At 45.5% G+C, this 22833-nt stretch overlaps 2 protein-coding genes across 4 annotated transcripts; one reads left to right on the top strand and one right to left on the bottom strand.

The window, feature by feature from the left end:
• Positions 1-891: 891 nt before the first annotated feature.
• On the top strand, positions 892-12429 carry rxrbb (retinoid x receptor, beta b). 3 transcript variants are annotated; one of them, XM_072680643.1, is made up of 12 exons: positions 937-957; positions 2401-2503; positions 2809-3005; positions 4588-4729; positions 4906-5085; positions 5635-5795; positions 6214-6343; positions 6708-6840; positions 7198-7239; positions 7371-7462; positions 8061-8166; positions 9019-12429. In XM_072680643.1, the coding sequence occupies exons 3-12, from the start codon at positions 2859-2861 to the stop codon at positions 9155-9157; spliced, it is 1272 nt and encodes a 423-aa protein (XP_072536744.1). In that variant the 5' UTR covers positions 937-957; positions 2401-2503; positions 2809-2858; the 3' UTR covers positions 9158-12429. The 3 variants fall into 3 exon arrangements, with proteins under 3 accessions (XP_072536745.1, XP_072536743.1, XP_072536744.1); XM_072680644.1 differs by lacking the exons at positions 937-957; positions 2401-2503 and adding an exon at positions 892-911; XM_072680642.1 differs by lacking the exon at positions 2401-2503 and having other exon boundaries at positions 907-957.
• Positions 12430-13112: 683 nt separating this feature from the next.
• fhod3b (formin homology 2 domain containing 3b) lies at positions 13113-22353 on the bottom strand. Its single transcript, XM_072680739.1, has 7 exons — positions 22342-22353; positions 21083-21244; positions 20669-20859; positions 20099-20291; positions 17714-17894; positions 16179-16340; positions 13113-15817 (listed from the first exon to the last, which is right to left on the bottom strand). The coding sequence occupies exons 1-7, from the start codon at positions 22351-22353 to the stop codon at positions 15735-15737; spliced, it is 984 nt and encodes a 327-aa protein (XP_072536840.1). The 3' UTR covers positions 13113-15734.
• Positions 22354-22833: the final 480 nt, after the last annotated feature.

The following is a 22833-nucleotide window of genomic DNA, read 5'->3' as shown; positions in this document are numbered from 1 at the left end:
ACTAAACCACTGCAGTAGGCTGAATGGGTGGGGCTAAACGACTGTAGACTAAATGGGTGTGGTCAAACTACTGTAGGCTGAATGGGTGTGGTCAAACTACTGTAGGCTGACTCGGTGTGGTCAAACTACTGTTAACTTGAATGGGCGGGGCTAAAATATCAGCTTAATGAGTGGGACTAAACCACTTTAGTAGGCTGAATAGGTGTGGTCAAACTACTATATACACAATGGGCGGAGATAAAATGACATAGAGGTAATGAGTGGGCCTAAACCACTTTAGTAGGTTGAATGGGTGGGGCTAAACTACTGTAGGCTGAATGGGTGTGGTCAAACTACTGTATACAGAATGGGCGGGGCTAAAATGATATTGCCTCAATGAGTGTGACTAAACCACTTTAGTAGGCTGAATGGGTGGGGCTAAACGACTGTAAGCTGATGTCACAAAAAACCCCAGACAAACTCATTTGCATGTATACATCTATTTATCTTACAGAAGAGAAAGCCCCGCCCATTCACATTAGAACTGGCCGAGTCTTGTTTCAGGCTGGGTTTTCTTTCTTCTTCTTTTTTTTAATTTTTTTAAATAAGGCACAAGTCACAGAGCGGCCAATCAGCACAGAGATCATTTACATAAATCCCTCTTAAAGGGACAGTAACAGAAACAGCAGGTTTATTAAAGAGAGGTCATCTAAAAATATCTCCTCAGTCACTTACACCAAACTCAGCTAGCCTGAATCCAGATATACACACACATATATATATATACACATCTATATATAATAATCATAATAAATACAAAATATTCTGCCTGCGTTTATTTATTTGTTTATTTGTTGTTGTTGTTTTTTTGTTTGTTTGTTGACACCAGCCTGAACAGGCGCGCGCTGTCCACTAGGAGGCTGACTAGCAAGGTATCTGCCTGGATGCAAAAAAAAAACATTCACTTCAAATTGCGTGGTTGGTACAAAATATCCCCATTTATCGGCTTTTTTCGCATAGATTGATCAACCCGTCGGTGAGCTCGTCCGTCGTGCGATTTTACCGTGATTTGTAAGCGAGGATTTGCGCGAGAAAACGCGACGTAAAGCGAACGGAACGGTTGTGCTGCTGCTAACAGGCTAACAGGCTAACAGGCTAGCGGGCTAACAGGCTAGCGGGCTAACCGTCGCTGTCGGAGCTCGGTTAGGGGTTTTAACGCGTTTCCGCGGGCGAAGTCTGGACGTTTATGGGCTAATATCGTATGTATGTGTGTGATGTTACACCGTATGAAGCGTTTTAGGTGTTAATTCTGTGGTGGAGTGTCTGTTTTCCTGTACTGCTGCGACGACGCTTGCTAAGGGAGCTAGTGGAGGTGGCGAATCCAGGTCCGGGACGTAAGAATCCGCTCCACGATGTCGCTCCCACCGCCAGGGCAGCGCTGCAGCTCCCTGTGCTGATTGGCCGCTGCAGCTGCAGCGCTGCCCTGGCGGTGGGAGCGACATCGTGGAGCGGATTCTTACGTCCCGGACCTGGATTCGCCCCAGCTTTAGCAATCTACGCATTATGTAGCTATACTGGCTGGTGATCCAGAACAGCCCAGTTTTACTAAACTATGACCGACATTTAACCACTAATTCCACCTCTTTAACTCTTTATAAACGCTTATAAACAGTGCTGTCGTGTATTAATCCAGGCCAGTGTTTTCAGCCAACATGCTGAATACGCAACTCGGGCCTCCCCTGCTTTAACACTGGATGATTCAACGTTAGTGTTAGTTAGTTAGACAATTATTTCAATATATATATATATATATATATATATATATATATAATCTATGAAATGTTAACAACTACTACTATTAATAATAATAAATCTACAGAGCTAGAAATCCACCGTTCCAGGATCTCCTTCATGTAGTTTTGACTAGTCATATGTTAACGTGCCATTGATTTCCATGGATCTCTCCCTGATCTAGTGTAATTCTGACTAGCTAATATTAATGCTGATTAAAATATATATATGCTTTAGTTTTGACTGGTAGTGATATGCATTCAAGATCTGATTATATTATTGAGTAACTGTACTAGTGCGAAAAGTAATCTGGTATCTGTAAAAATGTAGTATGACTAATCAATATGACTAATTACATTAATATATACGGGTCGTCCTGGTAATGTGACTAGTTCGACTAATGGACTTCTAGGTCTGTTCTTAGATCTGATCTAATTGATGGGGAACGTATCGTAGTTGATATCCGATATCACTGGTGTCGTTTTAGGTTGAAAGCTGGCCACAAGCGATGTCTCAAAAGATTTGACCCATTTGCTAAATAGGCAGTGGGACCTTCGTCAGCTTTAGCATAGGAATGAGTTCAGTTTCCTCAGAATCTGAATTTTTTAAATTTTATTATGTGATAAACAGGAGTGCAAAGGATGTCTCTTCCATAACATTTAAGCCAGTAGAAAAAGATGCCGTGGTACTGGGCGGAGGTTTTGGGCAGCAGATCACATTAGAACGGATGCAGGTAGACGTGAATGCAGTTAATAGAAGTTTTATAATATAGGAGTAAAGTGCATGTGTGCATTGAATGAAGTTGAATGCTGTCAGGTGCTCTGATGTTATCTAGTACGGTCAGGTATCTTCTTAGATGTAACGCCTGATAGTAATTCTGTACTGTAGGTACACAGCAAGTATGATCGTTTACATTGTAGTTGTGTAAATAGACCTGAGCCATGTAGTGCCTAATGCAGAAAGTCAGTACTGAGGTCTAGACGGGTTCTGTTTGTGTGTCAGCTTCACTGATTCTCTCTCTGTGTTTCTCCATCTCAGTATCAGAGCCCCTGCAGTCTCCTCTCAGTTGGTCAGCCTGGTTTGCATCTATGAACTCCTTGCCGCCCACCACCTCGGCCGTCAGCAGCCCTGTTAGCTCCCTGGACTCGCCACTGTCCGTCATCAGCTCGTCCATCGGCTCTCCCGGTGTGCCTGGGACTCCTTCGGTGGGCTACGGACCTCTCAGCAACCCACAGGTTTGACACAAGCACCTCGAAGAGCCGGGGAGTTGGTGGTTAGTTAGGTTAGTTAGGTTAGCAGTGTTGATGGTGGTACTGCAACGATGAGTACACCTCTCACTGCTTTGGTTCTGAAAGCCACAGACAGCATAACTCACCTGTTTTTAAGTTAAGTTTCTTCATCTTTCAGTGATTAGGATGTGGAAAGTGGTTGGGTGTGAAATTCTTCATTCCAGACAGTCGAGATCTGTTGACAGCGGTGGTGGTGAATGCAAGCAGGCGTCTGAAGCTCTAAAAGCTCCCTCACACAAAGTTCATCAACCTAATGGTGATGAAGACACTATTGACCCTATTCAGACAGGATTCGTTTTACACAAGGAGGAGGGGTGATGTAATTATTACCAGAGTTTCTCAGTGATTTTAGTCCCATCCTAATGTGCTGTCTTAGTCGTTTTGAAAGATTCCAGCGCCTTCTACCTTCTGTAAAACGAGCCGTAAAAATAACCTCAGGTTATATGTAGCCCTTACGGATCAATGTGTAGGTACATGTTTGGGATTTTTCTCAAGTATGGAGGATAATGACACAGATACCTCGGGTCATTCAAGTCTGGCACACCTTGCAGCTTCAGGCAAGTCATTCGATAGCGTAGCCTATAGCCTACATACGTGTTATGAACATGTAGCTGCTAACTTCTAAACGAATATATTATAAGTATCAGTGGGTTGTAGAACTTGTTATTATCACGTTGTGTTGGAGGTACTGTGTGGCCACTCCCATCTCAGTCACTTTTCCTGAGATAGCTTTACCTGAGAGAGCTTATCCCATGTGAATTGGTCCTAAATAAAAAAAAAATAATAGTAAATCCATTTGAATCCAAATTTGGTTCTGTCAGTAAACCCAACCGGTCATGGATTCCCCCTAGCACTAGCAATGCTCCTGACACAACGACAGTACAGGCTTAACACGTCTCCTCTGATACCTGCGAAGCTTGACAACGCCTCTTTCTGCAGTGCTGCATCGCTGCCGACATGGCTCGAGATTCAAACTTTCGACCCCTGGTCCATAGTGGCAGCACATTAGACCACTGAGACACTTGGAGCCCATTTAAGACACTGTCTAAGACATATTTTTAAAATCAGATCATTAAAATGGTGGAGGGATACATGCTGCAGGGTGTAGTGCAGCTACAGAAAGTAGTCCCTAAAGAGAACTGGATTAGTTCAGATTCTCTATTCGCTATTTTACCTTCATCATCATCATCATCATTCCATATAAAACTCAGAAGACTCGTGTAGCTGCACTGGTGGATAGGAGATAAATTATGGGCTGTGTCTGTGTTGTTGTCATGGCGACCGCCGCCTGCTTCCATTCACCTCCACTGTAACTGAGTCTACAGTGAACCATTTCACACCAAATAGGCCACTAATTTAATGCAGGATTTTTAAAGAATCAGTGGATTTCCCTTAAAAAGAAGAGAAGTGTGTGTAACTGCGTGTAACACTCCGTTATGTCTGACTCAGGCTTAGTGAAGCGCCTGATTGTATTCGTGTAATTCTGATTTCCTGTGTTTTGCTGTCTCCTCTTTCCTATTGCTGTTAGATTAACTCCTCGATGTCTGAGCTGCATGCTGTCAGCAGCTCTGATGATGTGAAGCCACCGTTTGGCCTGAAGTCTGCAGGTGGCACCGGGCCAATGCTGTCCCAGAAACGCCTTTGTGCCATCTGTGGAGACCGCTCCTCTGGTGAGTGTTTGGGTGGGGAGGGTTTCAGATTGCCCTGCTGAAGAGCCATCTAAAGGCTAATCGGTGTGCACTGCAGTACAGTGCTAGTCAGTGTACACTAAAACGGGTCCAGCGTTAATCATCCTTACTGAAAGAGTTCCAGCCTCGCCAACTCTGCCTTTCTGCTTCTCCTGCAGGTAAACATTATGGGGTGTACAGCTGCGAGGGCTGTAAAGGCTTCTTTAAGCGCACAGTGAGGAAGGACCTGAGCTACGTTTGTAGGGACAGTAAAGAGTGCCTCGTGGACAAGCGCCAGCGCAATCGCTGCCAGTACTGCCGCTACCAGAAGTGCCTGGCCATGGGGATGAAGAGAGAAGGTGTGTATTCTGAGTATTCCATCTAAAATCAGTAGCTTCAGGATCAAGCTGATGCTCCACTGTCTGGAACAGGGGGAGGAGGGCGTCTCCAGCATTCCCACTCCGGGCCGGAGCGCTGCTGCTGCTACTGCACTATGGAGGTTTGGTGGTGGAGCTGCAGGAGGAGAACCTCTCTCCAGAGCTGCTGTGTAACGCTGCAGAACCCATAGAGTCATATTAGTGTAAAATCCTGTAGTGTTACTCTACCACCTCCGCCCACATGCTGCTACACCTTCAGATCAAGCTTCTGCAGCTCTCACACTGTCCAGAAATGCATGAGCCTGATTTGTATTTACTGCAGTGAAGAAAAATGCAATTACACTCCCCAGCTCTAGGGGGGGCTTTTTGACCGAAGACCGTACAGAATTGAAGCATGTTGTCTGCTATAATTGCAGAAGCACATGAGGCTGTTTTAAAGAACAGAAATGTTGAATATGGGCACGTTCCTGCTCTTCGCACCTGGTTGTTTTGGACGCAGAGTAAATATCCCATCTCCTCTCCCTCCCCCAGCTGTTCAAGATGAGCGTCAGCGGAATAAGGAGCGCGAGGGGGACTATGAGTTTAACTCCGCTGCCAATGAGGAGATGCCTGTGGAGAAGATTCTGGAAGCCGAGACGGCTGTGGAACATAAGACTGAACTTCACGCTGACAGCAGCTCCGGGACCGGCTCTGTGAGTGCGATCTTTACAGTCTCACCAACGTTCTCTGACTAACCGACACCAGAATGGTGTCATTAGCTTTTAAGCTGCAGTGAATCCAGGAAAGAGCATTCTGTGTTGGTTTGCTAAATCCAAATACGCCCCCCTACCCGGCGTCCTGCGGATCTTTGGTGTCTTAAACAGTGCTGGGATTGAACAAAGCTTACTCTTCACACCTTCACACTTGTCTTTTGGTATCCTCGATTTCAGAAGAAACAATGAAGGTGCAGATGTCCAAATACTTTTGTCCATACAGCGTGTATATCTAGCTTCTAGATTCAGCCTTCAGCAGGGCCCCACCAATTCACACTATTGAGCCCAGACTGGTCTGAGTGTAAGGGTTCTTGCTGTGCAGCAGTTTACTGACCCTGCTAACCTGTGCGTCCCTCAGCCCAGCGATCCAGTGACTCACATCTGTCAGGCAGCAGATAAACAGCTGTTCAGCCTCGTGGAGTGGGCCAAGCGCATCCCACACTTCTCAGAGCTGCCTCTGGACGACCAGGTGATTCTGCTCCGAGCAGGTACGAGCCTTCACCCTCTGTACACTTATCTACCCTTAATCCTAAAATCTGTAGTAATGGGGGGTTTAACATTCTCTATAGTGATATTTAACACCATTAATGATGATGATGTTTATTTGGTCTGTAGTTACGTTACATAAAAGAAGAAGTGTGTAAAATCCACAGAGTATGTGCGTATGCAGATCTGAGGAACACTAAAATCTGCTGTTGTTTACAGCCTGTTGGAAATGACTGTGCTGGTGTGAGATATAAACCCTGTATGATTAAATTGAACATAAGAAAGTTTGTTATAATGTTTTTAATGAACGCTGAGCATCGCTAGCTAATGCATTCTGATGTTGTTGAATCTATCTCTGTGTCTCAGGGTGGAATGAGCTCCTGATTGCTTCGTTCTCTCACCGCTCGATCGGGGTGAAGGATGGGCTCCTTCTGGCCACCGGTCTACACGTGCCCCGCGACAGCGTCCACAACACCGGGGTGGAGGCCATCTTCGACAGGTAATGCTTTAATCCCATTTTACAGTGTTCCTGACTTCATTTTATAACACAATGAATGTGCTTATCATTACTGTTGGGCACCTCGTTACTCAGTTCAGTTTAATAAAAATGTAATTATTCCCAAAGGGCAACTAGTGACCGTACAGAGACAGACACAAGTAAATAATAAAATATATCTACAGAAAATAAACTTGAAATATTTTCTAGCATTTTCCGCATATTTGGACACAATTTCTATTCATTTACAGAATTGAACAGATGTGACAACTAATACATCACATTAAATGCCTACAGTCTAGACTGTAGAAAATGGAAGTTTCACTATGGTTTATTAATTGTGTGTTAATGTGCTCACAGAGAGAGTGCACACAGCGCTGAGGTGGGGGCCATATTTGACAGGTAACTGCGTTTGTGCTTCTTTCAAACCATATACTTCAAACCTCAGTTCTTGAATCAATCTGCCTGTGGCTGTTCATTTCAGGTCCTGTTAATCTTTCTGTTGTTCCTCTCCTCTTTGTTGTTTAATGCAGGGTGCTTACTGAGCTGGTCAATAAGATGCGCGATATGCAAATGGACAAGGCGGAGCTGGGCTGTCTGCGGGCCATCGTCCTCTTTAACCCAGGTACAGGCATCGCAGCACGAACGTCTCTCCTCAAATCCCTTATCAGCCTCTCTGATCTGCGTTTACTCCCAAACCCTGACAGTAGTGATCGTAGAAAAAGAACCTCTGGTTTCAGTTATTTTATATGGTCATAAATTAAGAAGAGTAGATTAGATCTCGTTAAAAACGGCCTGACTGACCGATAGGCTGCTATGCCTGCCACTTCTCATCTCCGCTATCAAATCTCTTAACCTCATAAGCATCAAGAACCATGTCGAAAGCACAATCCTGCAGCGTCTTTAACTCTCGAGTCATACCGAGTTAAAACCGAAAGCCTTGTACAAACGCTGTCCTGCTTTACTAGCGGCGTCCTGGGTTTATAAATCTGAGAGAACTTGTAGCATGTAGGGCCAGAACAGGGGCAGTGTTCTAGACATCGAGGATACCTGGAGTGGGGAGAGAACTGCATCCCAGTGCAGCTCTCTGATTTAGAAGAATGGATAAATGCTGTAATAACATTTATATTTTTATTAATGATATAAAACTATAATAGCCGCCATCAGTCTCCTGTGTATGGTGTTTGGGTATGCACTGACTATTTCTGTGTTTTGTTGCTTAGATGCCAAAGGTTTGACTAACACCAGTGAGGTGGAGCTCCTGCGAGAGAGAGTGTATGCGTCCCTTGAGGCCTACTGCAGGCAGAAATATCCTGAGCAGCAGGGCAGGTATGATTAACAACAATGATCGGTCATTATCTCCATCACTACAACACACTGGACACTGCTGTCCCACCTCCCCTGAGTTTTCACTGGTGTAGTTTAGCGTGTGAGCTGAGCTCCATCAGAGTGAGTGTGACACTGAGCTTCACCTGTAGAGAAACTCACCCACTCTGATCTCTCTACAGTGGTGCTGAATGGAAGCAGGCGTCGGTTGCCATGACTACAACACAGATACAGCCCATAATTTATCTCCTTTCCAAACCCACCAGTGCAGCTACACGAGTCTTCTGAGTTTTATATGGAATGATGATGATGATGATGAAGATGATGGTAAAATAGTGAATAGAGAATCTCAACTAATGCAGTTCTCTTTAGGGACTACTTTCTGTAGCCGCACTACACCCTGCAGCATGTATCCCTCCACCATTTTAATGATCTGGTTCTAAAAGCAGGTTCTAGAGCCGAACTCTTCTCAGAACTCTGGTAGAACAGTGTCTCAGGCATCAGGCAGCGTCTTCATCACCATTAGGTGAAGAACTTTCTGTGAGGAGCTTTTATTATTAGAGCTTCAGACGTCTGCTTCCCTTCACCTCCACTGTAGAACCACAGCTCTGACTGGGGGAGCTTATCTAGAACCTCCACTGTAGAACCACAGCTCTGACTGGGGGAGCTTATCTAGACCCAAACCCCACTCTAAATCACTGTGTTCATATCTTAACTGCTTAATTGTGCAGACTACTAAAAGGAAGCCCTAGTGAAGAGCTTCTCTGTGGGTTAAACAAGGAGTGACTGCCTGTCCGGTTAGAACGAGTACAGCATCCTAACCCCCCCCCCCCCTCTCTCCCTCTCCGTCTGTAGATTCGCCAAACTCCTCCTCCGGCTGCCTGCGCTGCGCTCCATCGGCCTGAAGTGTCTGGAGCACCTTTTTTTCTTTAAGCTGATTGGTGACACCCCCATTGACACGTTCCTGATGGAGATGCTGGAGGCTCCCCACTAGGCCTGGCCCTGAGGCATGCTGGGAGATGGGGCTTTGCCACCCGAGATCACTGTGACTGCACTTTTCAATCCCAGGGCAACTTCAGAAATTGGCCAGCCTCTGGTCTGGGGTACACTTTTCATTATTGTTTCTCTTTGTAAGTGCACCACAGAGTCTAGAGACCCAAAACTTGCCATGAACTTAGAATATGTTGGTGCTATGTTTCAGTTGTGAGTCTTGAATTCTTGAGGAAAAGGTTTTTGGGTTTTTTGGGGTTTTTTTTTTTGTTTTTTTTGTTTTTGTTTGTTTTTTTTAATAATAAAAAAAAAAAAGATCGGAACCTCCAGTTCCCTTGCTAGCTTGCATAAGTGGGTTTACATTTTGATAGAACCATTTGGGGCTTTTAAACATGTGGATATAAGCTTTAATTGTCAGTAAGTGTTCTCCTTTATCGTCATCTCTTCAAAACAGTTTTTTAATCTCCCCAAGTGACTAATTTATTCAGCCCAGGCCTAAAAGGACTGGTGGATTTGACAATTGAACAAACAGTTTAAAACAATTAAAAAATATAAAAACTGTTTTAAAATGAAACAGTTTCTAAACTGAAAGTAACTCTACCAGAGTCGGTAGTCTGGCCAAATATATATATATATATATATATATATATATATGCAATGAAGCTCAAAACCATGCACAAGAAGTGTGGAGAATGGCTTGTTTGTGTCCATACAGATGTGCGTTGTGACGCGCGACAAGGAGAATAATGTTAGACCTGTATATTGGAATCAGTTCCAGGGATGTGAGGTCCTACCCTGCACTCATTTAAAGCAACGGTTCGACAGGAAAATCAAATTTACTCAGTTTCCCCTCAGTTACTCCAGATACAGCGGAGCAGACTTGGTGGGTGTCCAAATTCTGCTCTGAGGCTGAGGGGACTAACACATACTAGACCTCAGTACGCAGTCACCCCCATCCCAAAGCATCACACCTTCCCAGCCTCCAGGTGCTGCGGTCTCGGAGATGTGGAGATATGGAGGGGAGGTGTCGTGCCCAATCTTACTCTCCTTCCCGTACACACAGGGGTGTGATGAGATTTTCTGTAGGCCCGTGGGATGTGCGAGTATGCAGAGGAGAGTAGGATCCGAGTAGGATCCAGCATTCACCACATCCGAAGTCTCGCTGCACCCTGATCCACATAATCCGCACCATCTTAGTGAAGACCAGCCGTCCGTTTCAGTACTGTGTTTATGACGTGCCCGTGCTCGTCGACCTGCCCTTACATCTCCACTCTGGTGAATCCTCGCCGTGTTGAGGCCCGTTCCAGTTCTGGATTTGGAAATTCTTGTGAGCTGACCCTTTCCGCACCAAGCAAAGCTGAAAATGAGCCATAACTGCGTTTACTTGATCTGTACAGTGCTGAAGGTGATCTAACAAAGCCTAAAATTCATAGGAGGGGAAAAAACACAGCGCATCCAACAAGAACCGACGCTTCGTCCGTCTTTTCTACAGCAGTAAAAACACGGCAGCGCCGTTTCAGTCTGCTGCCACTAGGGGGCCTTCGACAAAAACAACGGGGTCTGAAGCCGAGATGCCCTCCATGACCACGCAGTTATTTCCTGAGTTTATCGCTTGATTTAGGACCACTTGCGTAACGCGGAGTTCGAGGCGTGGGTGTGTGTGTTAAACACGGTGCTGAGAGGAGGGCTGTGGATGCAGAGGGGATTATGGGAGAATGTTGAGTTGGTCAGTCAGTGTAAAACCGAAGAATCGAGCAGGAACCTTGTCCTGGCTTTTAGAGTAAACCGGTAAAATTGTGTAAATTGAATTTCTGGCAGAACTGCTGCTTTAAATAGGACGGAGTGCCGGATCAATCCATGCTTGAGATGTTGTTGTACTGTTTTTATTTTCTTTTTTTTTCTTTTATTATTATTATTTTTTTAATGTCTTGATATGTTTGGTGAAAAAAAAAAAGAAAAAAAAAAGAAAAGAGAAAAAAAAGGAAAATAAGTAGGATAATCACGTCACTACATTTAGCCCTGCATTGCGTTCCGGCTGCAGTGTTCCAGGCTGAATCCTTCAAAACCTGCCAGTAACGTTGCTCTACGTTCGGTTTATCGTTTTCCTTCCTCTCCAGTTATCATACAGTTTGTAAATGCACGCTTGTTTTCATCACATATCAGATAACCATATAAACTTGAGTTATGATTCCTTACGTAAACTGCACTATTACAAATTAAAATGTCATCAAATGTTTGACCAAAAAAAGGGTCATAATTTTCTATACTTTGGTGCTTTAAGAAGAAAAGAAAAAAGAAACCCTGACGTTTTTGATGTTACATCCCTGAAAGAGACGCACACGTTCAAATCTAGTTCTGTCTTTTAGCGACGCGAATCTGAGCAATACTAAATTCAACCTGCAAATTTTTACGCTCGCCCTCCTTCTCGTCTCTCCGAGGGTCCGACGATGGATTGACTGTTGTTTGTATTTGAGAAATCTTCCGACGTGTAATTTATATAAGTCACTTCTAGTACTGTGCAAAACCTTTATCGTTCAGGGACATTGAGAAGCGGTCACCTAGTTCAACATGAGTAGACAGAGTAGAAATCTCCGTATCTATCCCATGCTTTTATCATTGCTTTTAGTTTGTAGTCGATGTGTACATCTATAAACAAACCTAAACAAAAAGAACGAAAAAAAAAAAAGCCTTAGTTTGCACTGGATTTCCTACGAATCCCAGTCTTCTGACTTCTTCTGTCCTCTCTCCTCTGTGATATAGCTTACCCTCTCTCTCTCTCTCTCTCTCTCTCTCTCTCTCTCTCTCTCTCTCTCTTCATTTAGACTCGGCGTCTTTGTTGATTTTTGGGTTGTTTCTTTTTTGTTTTGGTTTTATCTTGTACATTTTTTCGCTTTGCTGTTGCTTTTTTTTTTTTTTTTTTTTTTTTTTTTTTTTTTTTTTCTCCTGTCCTTGCAAACAGCTTCAGGGACGAAGACCACAGAGACGTTTAAAATGCAAAATTTCCCTTCCCCTCCTTCTTCTTCTTCTTCTTCTTCGGCAGAGATGTGTTTACCACACCTTTTGAGGTCTGTTTTTCGTATGGTCCTGTACAACCACCATCTTTACTGCATTAGACATGTCTGTGTCTGTCATTGCACTAAAATTGTCATACAATAATGATTGTAATGATCCTCTATCAGGTTCTCCGCTGTCATAGCTCGTTTGAGAGGAGCGCGATGGCACTGACGAGAACCGCACGGTGTACACGACCCTAAATAAATAAAGCTGGTGACATGTCCTCTGGTGTCGCGTTCTGCTTCTTGTGACTGGAGGACCAAGTCCGAAACACCTGGGTCAGATGCCCCCGAAAGCCTTCGTTACCTGGATCCAGGTTGGGTGGGAGGGTGATCGTTGGTGGGTGTTGAAGCATCGAGAGGCAGGTTCAGGGCCAGGTGCAGGACCGGTTACAGTGCCCATACTGACCCCAGTCCAACATCGCCAACAGTGGACACGGGAGCGTCAGAACCGGACTGAACTGCTCTAAACTATTTTATTTGTTTGTTTAGTTGTTTTTTATTATTATTTATTTACATATTTTTACATTAATTTTAGATCTTTTTTTCATTAAGGTATCGGAAAAAAAATATGTAAAACTAAAGTTTAAGGAAGGCTTTTCTAAGATTTTTGTTTTTCATTAAGGTATCTAAACTTTTCTGAATTTATTCAAAGGTTGTTTTTTTTTCTTTAAATACCTTTCCTAAGATTTAAGGTTTAAGGAGAGGTTCTAAACTTTTCTGAGCTTTAAGATTTTTATTTTATTTTATTTTAATTAATGTTTCTGAACTTTTCTAAGATTTTATTAATTTAATTTAATTTAATTCTTTATTTAAATTAATGTTTCCAAACTTTACCAGAAGCAGAAACATACCTTTTCCAGAAACGTATCAGACACACACTCTGCTTTTCTCTGGATGCTTCATAAAAGCTTTTTATTGCAAGATTTGAATACAGTTTATACTTTATTGTTCTGCTGTGGGTTTTAACAAGGTAAATTCACATTCTAGGTACTCTCATTTCAGACCCACGTTTTATGGCACTTGCAGCGATTGGGGGGTTTGAAATGTTCTGGGTTCTTCTGCGGACTGTAAGTGCAGCGATGCTGAAGGCGTTGAGCGGGAGTGGCGCAGGGCTGCGGTGACCGCTTCAAGTTTGCACAGAGAGTCGAAACACCGAAGCGCGAGAAGCAGAATTCACTCAGCGTCCGAACCCGAGTCCCAGAAACCTCCCGGTGTCTAGTCCTCCATCAGAAAGCCTAAAGCAGTGTCTGGGTTTGAATGGTTTTTATTTTTGCACCATGCATGGCCTGCTTTTAATTCTCTTAAATTACACTTTTCACAGAATAACACTGCTCCTGACCTATAATACACTATTCTATACAAAATACAAACGACACACAGACAAAAATAAACACTAAAGTGTCATTTACACAATTGTACAGCATTCGTTCTCTCGCCAAGCCTCTCCTGCTCCCCCTCCCAGCCCTCGCTAAGCTGAGGAGGCGGCGGCCGGACAAAAGAAATGCATACTTTAATGTTAATACTTGAAACTCCGCCCAAACCTCCTCCGTGTTACACATAATAAGGTGCTAGAGGTACTACTGGACTGTGTAGTGGGAGTTGTGTGTAGTACCGCTGTGTGGGTCGTGTTCTACTGGAGAAATGAAAGACTGCGACGAGAACCACAACGCTGTTGTGCTGAGACCACACCCCTCCGCTTCTAAAAGGCACGGTTGTTAATTCCATCAGGGTGCTGTGTGTGAGCCGGGCCTGATCTTCAGCTGTGGACTCGCACAGTCCGGCATCAGCGCGCCATATCCACCCATCTGTAGAGCTCCAGCGACCGCTGGACAGGATGATACACACCGGACCACCCCTTTAACTCATCTGCCCACTGACTTCTATTATCTGTGAGATTAGAGTCAGTGAGTTTCTGCTCTTTACTGAGTTCAGGGAATCGTGTAGAAATGAGGGTCTGTGGTGATGGACCGTACTCTACAGATACAGCAGATAGAGGTCAGGATGATACACACCGGACCACCCCTTTAACTCATCTGCCCACTGACTTCTATTATCTGTGAGATTAGAGTCAGTGAGTTTCTGCTCTTTACTGAGTTCAGGGAATCGTGTAGAAATGAGGGTCTGTGGTGATGGACCGTACTCTACAGATACAGCAGATAGAGGTCAGGGTGATACACACCGGACCACCCCTTTAACTCATCTGCCCACTGACTTCTATTGTAGGACTGAGGGAAAATAAATAAACGTCTCCAGATACACTTTCAGCACAAAATGCAGGTTCTGTGGGTCAGCAGTGTGTGTTCTGCAGTGCTGGTCACATTCCAGCTCTGGACCGGTCTACTCCATGGCTCCTGCGGACTCTCGTCTGTGTATTAAGTTTAAAAACATGCAAGTCTGATAAAAAAGGAAGAAGGAAATAATACCACAGCAGTGCAGAGAGGAGCAACCAGCCTCTGATTTCCTCCTCAGTGGTTTATAAACGTGTGCTCCACAGTTTCTACTGGATGCTAAAGGGCGATGCCACCGACTTCTCAAAATTCTCTGCATAATAGAACGATTGACACGTAAACAGTGAGACGCTCAGAGCTGGAGTTCTACAGTGGAGGTTCTAGATAATCTCCCCCAGTCAGAGCTGTGGTTCTACAGTGGAGGTGAAGGGAAGCAGACGTCTGAAGCTCTAATAAAAGCTCCTCACAGAAAGTTCTTCACCTAATGGTGATGAAGACGCTGCCTGATGCCTGAGACACGGTTCTACCAGAGTTCTGAGAAGAGTTCGGCTCTAGAACCTGCTTTTAGAACCAGATCATTAAAATGGTGGAGGGATACATGCTGCAGGGTGTAGTGCAGCTACAGAAAGTAGTCCCTAAAGAAAACTGCATTAGTTCAGATTCTCTATTCACTATTTTACCTTCATCATCATCATCATCATCATTCCATATAAAACTCAGAAGACTCGTGTAGCTGCACTGGTGGGTTTGGATAGGAGATCAATTATGGGCTGTATCTGTGTTGTAGTCATGGCAACTGACGCCTGCTTCCATTCAAAACCATCAGAGTCTCTGCAGTGAACTCGGCCGCTGAATTATGCAGAGATCGTTTTTGAAATATCGTCAGGTGTACTTCCCCTTTAATGCTGAAGGTGCTACAAATCGATGCAGTCTGGCTGTTCTCACCACCGGGGGGCGACAGAGTGCAGCCTTGCTCAAAGCACAGCTCTTTGGGTTCACTCTCAAGGCCACAGTGGTTAAAAACACTAGTTGATCTCTGTAGAGGAGAACTAGTCGGGCGGTCCTTCAGTAACAGGGCTACGAGAGAGTGTGTGTGTGTGTGTGTGTGTGTGTGTGTGTGTGTGTGTTTATAACACGTTTGTGCACAAGAAGGTTGAACGGCAGCCAGCTGTGCTTGTCTTCTGTGTATGAAATGTTGAGTTCTCCATTGAACATCATGCTTCAGGTTGCAGTGTCCAGGTTCAGGTGTGTGTGTGTGTGTGTGTTGACACCCTGAGCTGTTAGAGTCTTTTATGTGTCACACTTGCATCTCGGAGCCGCTGGCCAGCCCGAGCGCCTGAGCCTCCTCGGGGGTCAGCCCGCTCTTCAGTGTTCTTCTTACTGTGGAGAGACGGAGAAGATCTGTAAACACCTCAGAAGAATCCAGTAATTATAATCCATCATAATCAGCTCTTTAATACTCTTGATTTCAGAAGAGACAATGAATGAACAGGTGTCCCAATACTTTTGTCCAAATAGCGTATCTGTTACTGTGAATAGTTCAGGGAGTAGAAGATGATCTGAGCTGAAATCAATTAAGTTGTTAAACTAAGGTTCTGCAGAGGCGTTCCCCTGATCTAGAACCTCACTGTCTGCTGAGGTACCAAACGTCTGAATGCTCAGTGGTCAGTAGCGTGGGATGGGCCGTGTAAGCCTGCTGAGCACTGGGTGGGTGGGAGGTTAGTGGGCGGGGTTTACTCACGGGATTTGCGGTTAGCTCGTGAGCGCCTCCTCTCTCGCGGTTGGCTGCGCTGACTCGGGCCCTGAGTCGCCGACTTTACGATACGCTCCATAATCTCGTCTGCCGTGTCTTCTACACCGTTCTGCGTGTCCTCGTTAGCAGATGACCACAAAGCCATGCGGCCTGGACCAACAGAGAACCAACAACGTCCATCAACAATGTCCAACATCAACAACGTCCAACATCAACAATGTCCATCATCAACAACGTCCATCATCAACAATGTCCATCATCAACAACGTCCATCAACAATGTCCATCATCAACAATGTCCATCATCAACAACGTCCATCAACAATGTCCATCATCAACAACGTCCATCAACAACGTCCATCATCAACAATGTCTATCATCAACAACGTCCATCATCAACAATGTCCATCATCAACGTCCATCAACAACGTCCATCATCAACAATGTCCATCATCAACAACGTCCATCAACAATGTCCATCATCAACAATGTCCATCATCAACAACGTCCATCATCAACAATGTCCATCATCAACAACGTCCATCAACAATGTCCATCATCAACAATGTCCATCATCAACAACGTCCATCAACAATGTCCATCATCAACAACGTCCATCAACAACGTCCATCATCAACAATGTCTATCATCAACAACGTCCATCATCAACAATGTCCATCATCAACAACGTCCATCAACAATGTCCATCATCAACAATGTCCATCATCAACAACGTCCATCATCAACAACGTCCATCAACAATGTCCATTATCAACAACGTCCATCATCAACAACGTCCATCAACAATGTCCATCATCAACAACGTCCAACATCAACAATGTCCATCAACAATGTCAATAAACAACAACATCCATCAACAACGTCCATCATCAACAACGTCCATCATCAACAATGTCCATCATCAACAATGTCCATCATTAAAACGTCCAACATCAACAAAGTCCATCAACAACGTCCATCAACAATGTCCATCATCAACAACGTCCATCATCAACAATGTCCATCATCAACAACGTCCATCATCAACAACGTCCATCATCAACAATGTCCATCATTAACAACGTCCATCAATAATAACGTCCATCATCAACAATGTCCATCATTAACAACGTCCATCAATAATAACGTCCATCATCAACAATGTCCATCATTAACAACGTCCATCAATAATAACGTCCATCATCAACATATTTTGACCAGGGGTAATTTATGTTAAGGCTGTTGCTATGGTGTTGCAGATGGTTGCCAGGGTGTTCCTAAGTGGTTGTTGTGTCTTTGATAAGGTGTCGCTAAATGGACGTGATGTGGTTTCTAGGACGTTGCTACAGGATTGCTGCAGTGTTACAGGTGGTTGCTATGGTATTCTAGGTGGAATGCTCCACTCTGCCAACTGGTGTCTAGAACGTCACTGTGTTTACCGCTAACGTAGGAACCTCTTAGAGACTCTGAGACTGAGAGGAACCAAGACTCGGAGTAAGAAGCGGGTCATGGAGTTCTAAGCACCTCGGCTGGCTCTTGTGCGCGTGCGGAGGCCGGGCATCACGGATGGGGTGCTGTCGCCGCCCTGCAGGCTGTTGCGCAGGACTGCAGTCATCTGCTCATGCTCCGCCACATCCTCAGCGTAGCCCAGCCCATGGGGCGGAGCCTCCTGACCCTCCGCTGACGAACCCGCAAACTTCCCGCTCTGTGGAAGAGAGACAGATAAACGGTGAACACCAGCCATCCGGTTCTACAAACAGGGTAGAGTGAGTCTTCAGAACACAGTCACTCAGGGTGGGGGTTTGGTGTGAAACGCTCGGTTCTAGATAAGCTCCCCCAGTCAGAGCTGGGGTTCTACAGTGGAGGTTCTAGATAACCTCCCCCAGTCAGAGCTGTGGTTCTACAGTGGAGGTGAAGGGAAGCAGACGTCTGAAGCTCTAATAATAAAAGCTCCTCACAGAAAGTTCTTCACCTAATGGTGATGAAGACGCTGCCTGATGCCTGAGACACGGTTCTACCAGAGTTCTGAGAAGAGTTCGGCTCTAGAACCTGCTTTTAGAACCAGATCATTAAAATGGTGGAGGGATACATGCTGCAGGGTGTAGTGCGGCTACAGAAAGTAGTCCCTAAAGAAAACTGCATTAGTTCAGATTCTCTATTCACTATTTTACCTTCATCATCATCATCATCATCATCATCATCATCATTCCATATAAAACTCAGAAGACTCGTGTAGCTGCACTGGTGGGTTTGGATAGGAGATAAATTATGGGCTGTATCTGTGCTGTAGTCATGGCGACCGAAGCCTGCTTCCATTCAGCACCACTGTAGAGAGATTCTCTACACTGAGCCTCGCTCTGCTGGAAGGAGCTCAGGTAGTTGCTCAGAAAATCCTCCATGCTGGACAATCCTCATGCCTTGTAAACACAGGATGAGACAACCGTCTTTGGGGGCGTGTCTACAGAGACGAGTAAACTGGTGACAGTCCGAGTCCACGGCAGATCCAGGGATCAATCCTGACGCTGAGTTAATCACTGGGTTCTGTTATTATGAGTGAACGTCCCCGTCAGTGTGTTAGTGTGTGAACAGCTGTTACGGTGCTCCAGGTCCACTCAGGTTAATGAGACGCTGAAATGCTCAGCTTTACATGCACACACTCACACACCCTCATACCTCACCATCGTCTTCATCCTCACTCTACAGAGAAGAAATAAAGAGTGAAAGAGTGAACAGAACACCTCCTCCTGAACCCCCACCTCCACCTCCCCTCCACCCTCCCCCTCTGGACTGCAGTAGCCTCCAGATAGTGAGAGCATCAGTGAGCTCAGGTTCTGATGTTGGTTGATTGGTTCTGGCACCTCACTGTACTGGATGGAGCTCCTCCACCACCATCATTCCAGAGAACACAGTTCTGGGGGGCTTTATACCCCATTTATGGAGAATTAACTATGGATAAAGACTTGTGGAAATAAGGTTGGTCTTATTTGTGATGAACTGACATCTCCATCTAGTGGCAGGACAACAGAACTACAGCTGGAGAGAGCGGCCTGGGTACAGCACTGAGACTGCAGTCTAATAAAGCCGCAGTGCTTAATACACACCTGAGTACTGAGTACCTTCTGGAACTGCAGTGAACTTAATCCCAGAGAAGAACGACTGGAACAGGACGCAAACTCCCGTCTTCACTAATACAGCAGTGTATTAGAAACGTGGAACTGATCACATTATTACAGGAATATTTTACTCAGACAAAATCTTCAAAAATTAGTGTTTAGATAAAAAGATGAAAATTCTATTTTTTAGCAATTATTTTAACGGAATAAGAAGTCATAATATCACAGTAACCAGTGGAGATCAGAGAGCATTAGTTAAAGAGTAGATCAGAAATTGATGAAATTCATGTTAGGAGGCGGGGCTTAGTGAGGAGTGGAATCACGGGCGCTGCGATCATCAACATTGAGCGTCAGCATTCAGGAGGTTGACGCCCACCGCTATGTCATAAATCCTCATCATGAGTCGGGAGTTACAGACTCAGCAGAACTGAATTTTCAACCACTAGGGGGCGCACTCGCCAGATCCAGGGGAGCAGAAGAGTAATTTATCAGTGTAAAATAGTTCTTGTTGGATAAATCAGTTGTCAGTTTTAACCAAATGCTAGACGTGTTTGTGAAAATTTTAAAGATGAAACATTATATTTCAAGTACACTGACCGTTGAAAAAATCGCTTATATAAACAAACTCATATATAAATAATCGTGACATCAGGGTGAGTGATAAAACCACACTCAGGCTGACGCAGTGGTTTCACTGGAAGCCTATTTTCCATTGTAATAAAACAGTGGGCGGAGCTACAGTATATGATGTTTTACACGCTCCGCCCGCTCAGGCAGGAGGGACCGCTGCACTCACGTCAGTGATCATTTTCCCGCGGGTCTTGTTCCTCTCTCGGTGGTTGGCTCTCTTCTGCTTCTGCTGCAGGACTCTCTCTCTGGTCGTGCGATACTCCAACGCAAACTCGCTCAGGATCTTACAGAAGCGGTGGACGCTCACCTCCCTCACCGCGTACGGCGGGTGGCCCAGGAACAGCAGGAACGCGTGGAACCTGGAGAGCAAACAGGAGAGAGCTCAACACCACGACTCAGCAACACCACCATACCTGGGCCCGGCAAGCTGCAGCCTGCCACTGTTGGGCCCTCGAGCAAGGCCCAGACCCAGACTGCTCCCCGGGGACAAGCGCTCACTGTCCCTGTGTGTGTTCGCTCACTGGTGTGTGTGTATGTGTGTGTGTGTGTGTGTTTGCTCACTGGTGTGTGTGTGTGTGTGTGTGTGTTCGCTCACTGGTGTGTATGTGTGTGTGTGTGTGTGTGTGTGTGTGTGTTTGCTCACTGGTGTGTGTGTGTGTGTGTGTGTGTGTTTGCTCACTGGTGTGTGTGTTGTATGTTCTCGAGCAGCAGGTCAGCGGCGGTTCTGGTGGGTCACCTGTTGATGATGCGTCGGTGGACGATCTTCAGAATGATGATCCTCTCCGCGCAGTCCTTCAGGAAGTCCGACATGCGCTGCTTCAGCGCCGGCTTCATCTCGTGCTTAGCGATGACCTTCAGGTGGTCCCATGATGCTTTGCAGCGTCGCTCCATCTGACACAGGTTGTCCTGCAGCTGGTCAAAGTCCACCTGAAGAAAGCAGGTCAGGAGGTCCTTCAGACCAGCTGCGATTACGGGTGACCTCTAATCTGTAGGCCACAGCTGCCCCCCCCCTCCGCCCTCCCCCAAAAAACTACTAGTTCCCTCTAGATATCTAGAACCCAAACTAAACACAACAGAACGAAGAGCGGGATGTCAGAACCTCCTCTGTGAATGGTTCTCCAGTGTGTGTGTGTGTGTGTGTGTATGGTACCTTAGCAGAGCGGGTGATGGCTCCGATCTCGGAGTACAGGTCAGAACTTTCTGGAAACTTCTCCACTACGATGGAGCAGACGTGGTGCAGCAGAGACTGCTTATGCACCGTGTCCTTCACTTCCGGAACCTTCTCCAGGTAACTCAGCTCAAAGCCTTTAGCCTGGACACACACACACACACACACACACAATAATACATTTAAGAGTCCACGTCCTACATTCTCCACAATCTATATACAGATATACAATATATGTCCAAATGTCCAAATTGTGGACACCCCTTCTAAAGAATGCATTCAGCTACTTTAAGCTGCACCCATTGCTGACACAGATGTGCAAATGCACACACACAGCTTGTCTAGTCCCTGTAGAGAAGAAGTACTGCCAATAGAATAGGACTCTCTGGAGCAGATCAACATCATGACCCTATTGGCTCCATGCTGCCTAATAATGCCAGGCGTGGGCTAGAGGGGTATAAAGCCCCCCAGCATTGAGGAGCTGTGGAGCAGTGGAGGAACTGTGTTCTCTGGAGTGATGGTGGAGGAGCTCCATCCAGTACTTTTGGATGGGATGAGTTGGGGATGGGGTGGTGGGGTGGTGATCATCAGTCCTGAACATCCTGACCTCACTAACACTAACACTAACACTGAATGCTATCAAATCCTCACAACAATGCTCCTACAGTAGAGACAGTTACTCCAATAAAAGCAACGAATAAGCAGGTGTCCCAATACTTTTGTCCATACCGCATATGTAAATGGGCTCTGTTCTGATTGGCTGGATTGTCTGTGAAAAATCCAGAAAGCAGTCTGGGTCGGTGTGAATGGGCGGAGCTGAACCGCTGTAGGCTGAATGGGTAAGAGGGGCGGGGTTTTTGTGACATCACAAAGACAACACAGGGGTTGTTCTGCATCTGTTTCCACAGATGGGCTGGGCAGACTGTGATATGGGCCCTTTAAATCGGACAGTGATAAAAAATAACCCCCACCTTTAACGAGTCACTCCGGACCTCCTCCATCAGACCACGTCTAAATAAGGGCTTCTAATCAGCGCCGTTTACGGACCTCGTTCTGCTGCAGCTCGGCAGATTAGCATCAGCTGCACTGAACTATAATACAGAAAGCTTTGAAACGCGAGCCGGGTCGGTACCCTGCAGCCGCGCCGGCCCGGACCAGCGCTTCATTAAGCTCATAATTAGGTAGAGTACAGTAACCGCACTGGCCAGGCTTTGTTCTCGTGCCCACAGCCAACAGCTTACCGTAACAAACATGATTACATGCTTTTATCACTTCCTGCACTCGGCCTGATGACAGAAGGTAAGAGGTGAGTATAAACAGAGAGAGAGAGAGAGAGAGAGAGAGAGACAGAGAGAGAGAGAGAGACAGAGAGAGAGAGAGACAGAGAGAGAGAGACAGAGAGAGAGACAGAGAGAGAGAGAGACAGTGAGAGAGAGAGACAGTGAGAGAGAGACAGAGAGAGAGAGAGAGACAGAGAGAGAGAGAGACAGAGAGAGAGAGAGAGAGAGAGACAGAGAGAGAGAGAGAGACGAGAGAGAGAGAGACAGAGAGAGAGAGACAGAGAGAGAGACAGAGAGAGAGAGAGACAGTGAGAGAGAGACAGAGAGAGAGAGACAGAGAGAGAGACAGAGAGAGACAGAGACAGAGAGAGAGAGAGAGAGAGAGGAGAGAGAGAAAGAGAGAGAGAGAGAGAGAGACAGAGAGAGAGAGAGACAGAGAGAGACAGAGAGAGA

The sequence above is a fragment of the Salminus brasiliensis genome, chromosome 5 (genome assembly GCF_030463535.1).
Source record: "Salminus brasiliensis chromosome 5, fSalBra1.hap2, whole genome shotgun sequence".
NCBI lineage: Eukaryota > Metazoa > Chordata > Actinopteri > Characiformes > Bryconidae > Salminus > Salminus brasiliensis.
Note: the sequence above shows the minus strand (reverse complement) of the source record. Positions and strands in the feature narration are given on the sequence as shown.